Here is an 11,190-nt window from a genome sequence, read left to right as displayed (position 1 = left end):
TTTATTATTGAAGGGGATTTGGTGTTTAGACTGTAAACAGTGTGCGTGTGTGCGCGCTTTCTCCGTACGGATGTGACATTTCGGAGAGGAGCGCGCGACCGCCATTTTGAGTTTCACCTCAAAACACTGAGAGAGAGAGAGAGAGAGAGAGAGAGAGAGACTCTCACTGTTTCACGCAGAGGCAGAGTCTCAAATAGCTTCATACTCCCTATAAAGCTCCCCTAATTTTATAGTGCACTGCATAATGTATAATGTATGAAAACCCCGTCTCCTATAAAACACTGCACCATCTGTCCTTTATGAAACAATTGACTGTGTTCAAAATGTACATAATATGCATGAATAGATGTTTTAAAGATATCCATACACAGTGGTATGGAATTTAACCTAATCCAATGGAACACGTAGCACATTTGTACAGTTTGCACTATTTCACATTGTGTATGTGTCTGTAATATATAATTTTATCCAGATGATAAAAGCAGCAAGTACACTGGTAGAAATACATACATATACCTAATGCAACTATACAGAAATTGCTATTGCATAGTAATAAACAATTATTTGTGTTTCTGATTTTGCAGTTGTGCATTTTGTCTGCACCTGTTTTTCAATTTTCTGGGGGGTTCTTTTGTTACAAAAAGCAGGATTTCTCAGACAGAAAATCTTTAAGTTGAGGGCTGACCAATTGGAATGACCCTCAACTAATGTCCAATTGTACAGGCCTGAGTGTGGTGTTGAATAGTGTGCCTAACAGAGGTCCTGCTTAATGGTATAGACACGTATATGCACCTGGCATCTACCACAACTGCAGACAGTACCACTGTGCAACAAATAGGAAAAAATATATATATATATATATTTATTTGTGGGAATAAATAATGAAATAATAAATATAATAACTAGTGTGTGTGTGTGTGTGTATATATATACACGCTTCATGTGTACATTTCTACATGTGTGGTATAAATCATGAATCTTGAATATAGTGCACTACGTAGGGAGCACAAGTCATTTGAGAAACGGCCCTAGGGAGAGAGGGGGCTGCGCGAGAGAGGGACACACACACACACACACAGGCCGTGACCGGGCAAAAAATACACTTTTCACGTAAAATATTCTCTTTATGTTTCCGTTGTTTTGTCAGTTTTACCGCGGAGTGTTTTTTCTGAGATGCGCGTCCTCGCGCCCGGGCCCCCGCTCTGAGCCGCAGCCTTGATTAAACTTGTCCAGAAATTTAAGGGCGATTGATTTCGAAGCAAGAAAAAAGAGTCTCGGGGTTTGAATGGATTGCTATTCTCTCCGCGCCCCCTTAAAAGAGGGACGACCGGAGGACCACACGGGTTGGACAGCGTGCACGGAAAGTTTTATCTGAAATACTGTGATTATTTCGCCTTCATTTAACACTCTGTTTGTGTCTCTCGGAGCTCTCGCTTTAATTCCCCTCATTGAGAAAGAGGGGAGGGAAACACAAGCAGAAGGAGAAAAAGAAGGCCTCGTTCCGTTTTAATCGGGCCTGCGTGTGTTATTTTTGCGCCGAGATTGGGCGAATAGCGAGTAAATACGTGCGCGTTTCTCTGCCCGCTCCCCCGCCGGCCTCCCTGCCTCCATCTGCGGCGCTCACGGCAGGAAAGGCCGAGCCTGCTACGTTAGTGCAGGCCCCGGCGCATATCACTCCACCTCCGCCTCCTCCTTCGGCTCCGGCTCCAGAGCCTCCACTCCGAAGCTCCTCTTCGCCTACAGAGCCGAGCGAGCAAGAAAAAGACCTGCAGCACCAGCATCGGTTTAACGCGACCATGAACCACCACCACACTCAGCAACAACAGCAGAAAGCCGGTGAGCAGCAGCTCAGCGAGCCCGAGGACATGGAGATGGAAGGTAACGTTGACAGTGTGTTGAATTGTGCCGTTCCACCTTAAACGGTGCACCATATTTTCCTTCTTAAAACATGATGCTGCAGTGGACTTGTATTATCTTCCTGGGCCTTCAAGTTATTCGATAAAACACATCTTTTCATTTCCCTCGTGTATGCCACCTAAAACTACAAACGACACGACAGATATTTGCACAAAACTGGGTAATTAATTGCTATTGCACAAACAAGGATCAAGTTGGTTCTCTTATTTCGAATTTGCCTTTCCACCTTAAATAGCAAAACGTCTTTGCTTAAAGCTGTGAGCAGAAACGCTCCGTTTTAATCTAACGATTATCGAACTGCTTTCCTATTTGTCACTTTAAATTCCACCTTAAATGCCTTTAACGTTTTTAAACACCCCATCTTTGCCTCCGAATATTACGTTCCACCTTAAATGGTGCGGCAGTAGAAAGCAGCAGCTCCTCTGGCGCCTCGTAAATGGCTGCACCATTTTTAAGGTGGAACGGAACCTTTGAAGGTGCAGATGCAAAAATTGTCTAGATTGTTTTTAGCCCGAACGTTTAAACACTTTAAGGTGGAACTGAAAATTACAAATACGACAAACTCATTGTTATTATGAAATTCAATGTGGCCTTTTTATTTTTGTTCACACCTGAACAGGAAAATTTGCTATTTAAGGTGGAATGGGAAATTCGAGCCTCGTGCCGTTTAATGCGGTATTAACGAAAAATAATGCAGAAAGTGGCCCAGAGAATGAAGTTGTTTACTACATAAGCACACACACGAACACAAAAACAACTGTTACATTATAAACATATGTGTTAAAATAACTGATGTATTAAGAGTTTATTTGATCACTAATATTTCACATCGTTTTGTTTGAACTGTTGGAGCCGAAGCTAACGTTAGCTTTTAGCGTGCTAATGAGGTCAGAAAAATTGAGTAAACAGCCTTCGCGAATTAATTCAGATATAAACAACAATTCTCAACAAAATACAGCACGAATGTTATGTTATTTGGGGTACTATAAAATATTTGGGGTCTGAGTTGGGCAGTTTTGTTTTCTATTTTCTTGTAAACGTAAACTGCTGCACCATTTAAGGTGGAGATTCGAATTAGGAGCCGTTTAAAGGGTTAGCGTTTCATTTAAAGGGTTAGCGTTTCATTCTTTTTATAGCGTTAGGTTCATTATTGTGGAACAGTTGGGTGTTTTTCTTATTAATTTAATCCTAATTTGTACTGTTTATTAAATCTACACTATATGGTTTTTAATTCTAAATTTAAAAAAGTGGTGTATTTCATCAGCAGCCCAGTGAATGTTGTGTTTTAACCCACTGAAAAAGTAATATGGGAAATAGCTAGGTAGTGATAGTTAAGCGAGTCACCCAACAGCTACTACTTTTATTCACTGTTTATAAAGATTAATGACATTTTAAAGGCGTAAATATGTGAAGGCCACTATGTTAGTTCTGTGACAGAAGCAGGCGTGTTTTACAGAGCTGGTCTGAGCATATGAGAATTTTAAAATAATAGTGATAATTAAAAAATAAACAGCAGAAAGTGGTGTTTGTTAAAGCCCCTCCATCATGGAAAAGTGAATATCATATTGGTGTTTTTCTAATAAACTTTTGGTGTAGTAGTCAATATAAACAAATACCAACATGTGCTAATCTGTAATGTACATGTGTGATTTTATGTTCTAACCATCTCTTCAGGCTAGAGCCCCTAGTTCATGCTCAAGTTCTAAGGGGTTTGTTTTTCAGTCTCGTACTGCTTTCTGAATGAAGCACAGCCAGTCCACGGAGAGGTCATTTACATGTCATTGCTGCCAGAGCAAAACTGTGACTTTGCAGGAGAGGGAAACGGTTCTTCGATTTTAATGTGTGTTTTAAGTGTAAGCGATGTAAGGGGCTTTTATCTGTCCACGTTATTGCAGGTCATTTGATTCTCTGCTCGTTGTGAAAGTGTCGCCCATTGTAAGAGACAGATGCTCTGATAAAATGACACAAAAACTGGTACAAAATTTGATGTATATATTGACAATATAGAAACTTCAATATGAACAATGTAAAAGTTTATCTCTATAATGAAATGGTATGGAAAAAAAAATAAGAAAAATGAAAAATGTTTATCGTATACATCAGAGAGAGACGTTGGGTACGAGCTTGTAAAAGTGATTTTTCTTTAAATGTGCAATGCTTGTAGTTGGTAGCTTTTCTAGGCACTGGAATCTTGAATTGTGTTTGAAGTTATGCAGGTTTTATACCTGTATAGGTATTTTCATGACTCATTGTTTACGGGTAAGATATGCTGAAGTCGCTAAACCAATTTAGGCCAATGCAGCTACAAGCATCCTCCAGCCTTTTCACCTGAATCCACGCAACAGCGGTCTGAATCAGTTTGAGTGAGTTGCAATCTGTCCGTGTCCATTGTTGAGGCACATAGAAAACAGTGTAAGTTGTTAGTACTTATGTACTTGAATCATGCATGTCACTTATAACAACATAATGCATGACCTAAAAAGTTTAAGCATGTAAAAGCCTTTTAACTCTGAACTTGTCCATGCTATATTTATCTGAGGCTCAGCAGTTCATTGAAGGTAGTCTTGTGGCTACTGCAGCGATGCAGAAACTTATTATTGGTGGCAGAATGTGAAATGTCTCATTGTGGCTGAAAACGTGCCTACAGTTTTACACTTTGATACAGGATTAAATAAATTAATTGATGTGCATTCTTGAGACACAATCAAATTTACTGTTGGTGCATAGATTAGTTTTGGAAGCTGGGATCTGAATCCGGTGTTTAGCCTTGCTAACTGGGCTTGTGTTGTTTAACGCTAGAAGGCGTATCCCGAGTGAATAAACAATCAGTTCCATGGCTGAGCATTTCCACTGTGAGCTGCAGGAACAAGGAAGGAACACACTCTGGACAGAGTACCAGGACATCACACACTTGCCCGGTTACTCTCTCTCTCTCACAGTCTGAGAAACCCTGATTCAGACAGAATTTTAAAAAGAATAATAATAATAAAATAAATAAAAAACACACACACATTGGTAGTTGGAGTGGCTGTGTGAAGTTGTCCAAGGTGTAACATGGTGAGTGTGTGAAATTATACAGTTTTCTGGGTGAGCATGTGATGGACTGGTTCTCTTTCCAGGAAGTGTTCCCTTCTTTGCACCTGGTGATTCCTGGTAGGCTCTGGACCCACCTTGACCCTGGTCATGATAAAGCACTTGTAGAACATGAATGAATAATAGCCAGTCCAGCTAATCCTGCATCTCTAAGCCCATGCAGTATCAGTGTTTGAAGACAGTGGACAATTAAAAGTGGCTTTTCTAAAGAAATGGGTTTGTGGTTTGTGTTGTTTATGTGAGTTTGGCTGGGCCACAGAGAGAAATGCGTCCTCACTCCGTGTCTGTGTGTGCGAGCGCGCTTGCGTGTGCGCGCTTTTTATTTCAAGATGGTGGACCGCAGCCTGTGTTTTTGTCAGTGATCCCGTTCACTCGAGGCCTGCTCGGGTACGGCGCTGTTTTTCGTTATTCTCTGGTTAATACGCCGCTCCGTTACCACAAAAAGACGCCGCGGAGCCGCTCATAATCCGCGTTATTACACCGTTATAACACGAACGCGCTTATAAGCGGAGAGCGGGAAAATAACATCGGTCTTAACTCCGTTAGCATTTCAGGCTAAAGCGGGTCATTGGTAGCGAACACAACGCTGAGGCGTTAGTTGTGAACTCGTAGTTTATTTCTTTCATTTGCGTGTTCCTTTCTCTTTCGACGAACGGTTTTATGTTCACGCCATTGTTAAGTTTGGAACGGAAAAGGCCTGTGTTTTTGCGTTAGCCTGTTAGCGCCGCTTCATTGCAAGCAGCGATTTCTCGCCATGTTTAACGGATGAATTGCAGCAGAGAGAAGGAGTGATGGAGATAGAGGAGACAGATAGGAACGGTGGGATAGAGAGGCGGGAAATGGAGGGCTAGAATACGATTTCTACTCCTTCATTAGTGTACGGTTGTGAATTCTGGTAGTGAGATATGTGCAGGCAGGGAGAAAAGACACGAGGGCCTGTGTGAGGGGAAAGACATAAAACATGATATAGAAAAGAGGATGAAAGGATCCATGCTCCTCAGAAGGAGAGAATAGAAAGGAGTGGTATTCAGTAAATGAGGCAAAAATGGAGTTATGAAAAAAGAAAAAAACGGAGAGAAAACACAATTGCACTGTAGTAAACAGAGCCAGTGAAATGTTTGAGAGGGTAAAGATGAAGAGAAAAATGTAATAGAGCGTAGACAAAAATAAAAAGGAGGGATGAGTGGAGATGGAGAAAAAAGGTATTGTAAAAGTGATCGGAAACGACTCATTAGTATCACACTGTAGGAGGGCTATTTATACACTTCTGGTAGAGATGGAAAGATGCAGGGTGGGGGGAATTGAGATGACATTATCCATTTGTGTTGTGCTACATAGGAGCTCTATTTATAAAATAGTGATGGTAGGATATGAAAGAGGGGTAAAAGGATTCTTACTCTATCAGTAGTATTGTAATATAGGAGTGGTATTTATAAAATAGTGATGGAGAGTGTCTCTACTGTGTCTTTTTCAGCACCTGTATTGCCTCAGTCTAATTAGAGAGGGTACTGTTTTGGGGCAAATAAGCATGAAACCTACAAATTGTTATAATTACAGCCTCCACACTGTAAACATTCAGCGAGACCTGTTAAAATCATTAGCAGCATAGCCGTTTATGGCAGTTTATATTTTTGGTAATGTGGAGCTATAGTAATCACACCAGTGTATCCATGTAGAACAAGAAATATATTTTAATTTCAACCACACAGTTGAAGTGAATGTATCTAAAATCTGATCTGGAAGCTAATCGTATGGTTTTCAGACCGTTTGCATTGTGTCTTTCACAAGCAAAATGTCCATCACTGGCTGATCTCTGAAAGTCTCCATGTAGAATAAGGTTTAGGTTTCGTACTGTGAATTTAGTGGCTCCTGTCGACACAACGAAACGCCAGTGATTGGATGTTTCCATAACTGCCCTGTCTGCAGTCATTGGATGTGTCTGTAGCTGCCCCGTTTGGTGGCATTGGGTTTATACATAACTGCCCTGTCTGCAATTACATCACAACAACAGGCAGATGTTAACTCGCAATCTTGAAGGGAGATGGGGGATAAAGACAATTGCTGTTGCTTTTTAAAACCTTGTGAACGCAGTCAGAGAGGGAGAAAGCTATATTCATTTAGGCATGACAGAGCAGAAATCCCTATCGTTGTGTTATGTTGTTGAGAAACTCCCTTTTCTTCCCTTCAGTGACAATCTCATTGCAGTATGATACTGTATCTTTTGCAGTTGACATCTGGTCTGTTGGCTGAACTGATAAGATTTTAAATTAAGATTAATGCATGTGTTTTGTTGTCAAGAGCAACATAATCCCTTTTGTCTAGATTAAATGTTTATGTCCCATTTGTTGATTTTCATTGGTTTGATTATTGTTCAAACATTTTTTGAGGTTAAATGTTGACACTAAATTTAGGCAGGTATTATCAACAATATCATTTTAAGTTTGAAGTTGCTGTTCTTGATGTTCATAAAAATTGCACTCTGAATACTAAGAATTAGCCATGGGCAGATTGAGGGGCCTCATAATGTGGTTTTGCATTATTATGAAAAGAATTGAAATTGCCAAGGTGCTAAATATTCATAGAAGCTGCTGTGTTCAATGTGAATGTAGTTTTCTAAAAGGGAAATACAACTTCTGCTGTCTTCCAAATCAGCCCCTCTGTCACATTTAATACTTTGTCTACCGGCCCTTGTTTATGGCTTTGATAAGGTTCACAAATAAGCATCTTCTACATATAGCGCTTAGCTAGAAAATGGCAACTTAGGAACACAATTTCTAAGCAAATGTAATAGAATATTAGCAGATGATTTGTAGTATTTTAAGCTGCATGTATTTAGTATTTTAACCAAAAAAGAGCTAAAAGAAGTCATACAGTTTGTACAAGTGAGTAAAGCATATTCTAGACCCATAGATTATGGGCCAAATGTTCTTTCTCTTCTTTAGCCACTGAAGTTAATTGGCAAAGTTAATTGATTCTTGTGAGTGCGTTGGATGCTTAGTGCGTTGAGCTTTTTATCTCATGCAATCACAGACTGCTTTCTTTTCACTCTTCAGCTGGGGACACAGATGATCCCCCCAGAATTCCTCCAAATCCTGTCATCAATGGGAACGTGGCAATGGCAGACGGACACAATAACACAGAGGAAGACATGGAGGATGGTAAGGATGGTAATGTTTGCTGCAAAGCCCTAGGTTTATTCTTATTACAGAATGTTAAACATCATTTGGCAAACCTTGGATATAAACAGGTAGGTTAGCTAATTTAAGGGCTTAATTTAGAGGGACAGTACCCTTGTTTGTGGTGGATTTTCTACACCACAGTGTATCCTGATGTGATCTTGTTTGGCCCTGGAAGGTGAGGTAGGACCTTGGGTTTGGTCAGATGGTAAAAATATCTATTTATTGAGTCTAAAACCCAATAATTTGGTATTTTACACAGTAATTACTAAGTATGCTTCTCTAGGTATTAATTATACGCCCAGAAATGTATTTCAGAATTTGTATTAAATGTCATCATATTGTCCACCTCTAACAGGAACTAGAAATCATTTGGCAGTGACACAGTCCTGTAAGATAAAACAAAGACAAATGCAGTTAACTTAAATCTAAACTAAGTCTTCCACTCAAGACCTTGGCATGTATTTATTCATCTCTTGTTTATTTTAACAGATACGAGCTGGCGTTCTGAGGCCACCTTCCGCTTTGTGGTGGAGCGCTTCAGCCGACTGAGTGAGTCGGTTCTCAGCCCCTCATGTTTTGTGAGGAATCTTCCCTGGAAGATCATGGTGATGCCACGGTTTTATCCAGACAGACCTCACCAGAAAAGCGTGGGCTTCTTTCTGCAGTGCAATGCAGAGTCCGACTCTACGTAAGCAGTGGCTAAAATCACTGATTCGGCATGTCCCTGTTGATATTGATGCTGTATCTCAGCTGTCAGGGGGGACACTGTTGTTTTCACTGGAGTGTTATACTTTATTTTTTTTTAAATATTGAAGCTTTTGGTCTTTAATCTTGTGTATTCTTATAGTCTTCTTTTACTTATTTAAAACCATATGAATTGCTTTTGTGAATGCACTGTCCCATATGAGCAAATAAACCTGTCTTGCTTTATATACATTATAATGAAATATGCTAATTATCTGTAAATTTAGATGCATGATTCCTATTTATTTGCTGGATTTCACATGTGGTAAAGAATACATACAGCTCTACGCTAACATCTGTAATCTTCCATGGCCTGATTTGTCTGTATCTCTTACTGTTCTCAGGTCGTGGTCGTGTCATGCTCAGGCGATGCTGAAGATCATCAACTACAAAGATGACGAGAAATCGTTCAGCCGCAGGATCAGTCACCTTTTTTTCCACAAGGAAAATGACTGGGGCTTCTCCAACTTTATGTCTTGGAGTGTAAGTTCTGCTCTGAATCCAGTTCCTAGGACCTAGTGTTTTTTTTCTGAATCTTTCATAGGACGAGTTTACTGCATTAGAATTTAGATCCTAATATCTAAGAATATAAAATCAGCTGCCCACCCGTGTGAATTCATAATAATACTTAATAATAATTGTGTGTGTCTTTTTTCAGGATGTAACTGATCCAGAAAGAGGTTTTGTGGAAGATGATAAGGTCACCTTTGAAGTTTATGTCCAGGCAGACGCTCCACATGGCGTTGCGTAAGTGAACTTTTTTTTTTTTTTTTATGTTTCATTGTTAGCTTTACACAATTTAGCATGAAGTTCAAAAGGACTGGAAAAACACACAAAGTTATATCCCCAATAGATTTTCCTTTTGGAAATAAAATTAAATCCAAGCTTCTCATTATTTTTCTCCTCCTCGTTCTCCTTATTCTCCTTTTTCGTCTCTTTTTTTCTTCTTCTTGTTCAGGTTTTTCTCCAACTTATCTTCTGCTTATCCTTTTACTACACTTCCTTCCTTTTTATGCACATTTGGGAGGAAAGAAAGAGAAACCTAAATAAACATTGTGGGGCATGGGTGTGCATCGTCTGTTTTCATGCGTGTGGCATTTACGCACCTTTTCCTTTTAAGCCTTGACCTCAAGGTCCTTTACAAATTAGACAACAATTAAATATAAATAAAGTAAAAACGAAATCACACTCCTAAAGAAATAATAATCTGACGCGCACAAAAATGAAGTTAGCGATTTCACAGAGTAATAAATAAACAATTTCCGATTCTGGTGCCATTTATTTCCAGATGGGACTCGAAGAAGCATACTGGCTATGTTGGGTTAAAGAACCAGGGAGCCACATGCTACATGAACAGCCTTCTGCAAACACTCTTCTTTACCAACCAGCTCCGGAGGGTGAGAGCTGTTTCTGTGAAAGCTGGTGTATGGAATCAGTTGTGCTTTCTGTCATTGTGTGATGGCTTGTTTTTGTTTTGTTTCATTTGTAGGCAGTCTACATGATGCCCACAGAGGGCGATGACTCCTCAAAAAGTGTCCCCCTCGCTCTGCAGAGGGTCTTCTACGAACTCCAACACAGTGATAAACCAGTTGGGACAAAGAAACTCACAAAGTCTTTTGGGTAGGATGCCTCAGATGCAGTGGTTTATTAATTTGTCACATAACCAAATTGTGTGTGTGAAAAAACATCGCAGCCCATTTCTAAAAGCATTACTAGGTTTAGTAATTTTTTTTCTTCCTCCCTTCTTAATATTGGTTGCTTCTGATTGGCCAAACCCCCCTGCAGGCAATTAATCAGCTGTGTAATTGGGTTAAATCTTCTACCTGAGGCTGCATTCAAAAGGCGGAGCAGATTAATTTAAAATTCGCACTGAAACAGCATGCGTTACTCCGGTGACATGCGAGGAGTGAAGTGAAATTTTACGGGTGGTGAATTAAGGGCAGGAGTTCAACATCACATCACAGATAATAAACACAGACGGAAAAAGAAATTCGCTTCTACTGCAGTGAAAATAGGGCTGAGTGATATGGCCAAAATTTATATCATGATATACTACTTAATTTTGGTTGATACGATATATTTCTGACATTGATGGACAAAAGAATCCTCTGAAAAACTGCCAAAACAAACATGAAACGCGACATCGCCATCAAAAATAAACCTCTTGGCTTTGTCAATGCACTTTCCCTTCCAACTTAGATACCCAGTTTGGCATGCCCATCTCTGAGTGTCTCTTTCCTCTGGTGCACAGGAGCAC

At 39.9% G+C, this 11,190-nt stretch overlaps 1 protein-coding gene across 5 annotated transcripts in view; it reads left to right on the top strand.

Annotated features, from left to right (window-relative positions):
* Nucleotides 1-11,190, top strand: part of usp7 (ubiquitin specific peptidase 7 (herpes virus-associated)) — a 33,892-nt gene that overhangs the window by 7,781 nt on the left and 14,921 nt on the right. For 2 of the 5 annotated variants that reach the window (XM_066642122.1, XM_066642121.1), the window contains exons 1-7: nucleotides 1,044-1,878; nucleotides 8,064-8,168; nucleotides 8,679-8,877; nucleotides 9,278-9,416; nucleotides 9,592-9,680; nucleotides 10,222-10,330; nucleotides 10,423-10,553. In XM_066642122.1, coding sequence (XP_066498219.1) covers nucleotides 1,797-1,878; nucleotides 8,064-8,168; nucleotides 8,679-8,877; nucleotides 9,278-9,416; nucleotides 9,592-9,680; nucleotides 10,222-10,330; nucleotides 10,423-10,553 — 854 coding nt within the window. In that variant the 5' untranslated portion in view covers nucleotides 1,044-1,796. Of the gene's footprint in view, nucleotides 1-1,043; nucleotides 1,879-5,334; nucleotides 5,398-5,576; nucleotides 6,213-8,063; nucleotides 8,169-8,678; nucleotides 8,878-9,277; nucleotides 9,417-9,591; nucleotides 9,681-10,221; nucleotides 10,331-10,422; nucleotides 10,554-11,190 lie in introns of those variants that run through there. The other 3 variants (XM_066642124.1, XM_066642123.1, XM_066642125.1) reach the window with 3 other exon arrangements.

Source organism: Hoplias malabaricus, chromosome 13, assembly GCF_029633855.1.
Source record: "Hoplias malabaricus isolate fHopMal1 chromosome 13, fHopMal1.hap1, whole genome shotgun sequence".
NCBI classification, from domain to species: Eukaryota; Metazoa; Chordata; class Actinopteri; order Characiformes; family Erythrinidae; genus Hoplias; species Hoplias malabaricus.
The sequence above is the reverse complement of the archived record's forward strand: the minus strand, read 5'-3'. Positions and strand labels throughout refer to the sequence as shown.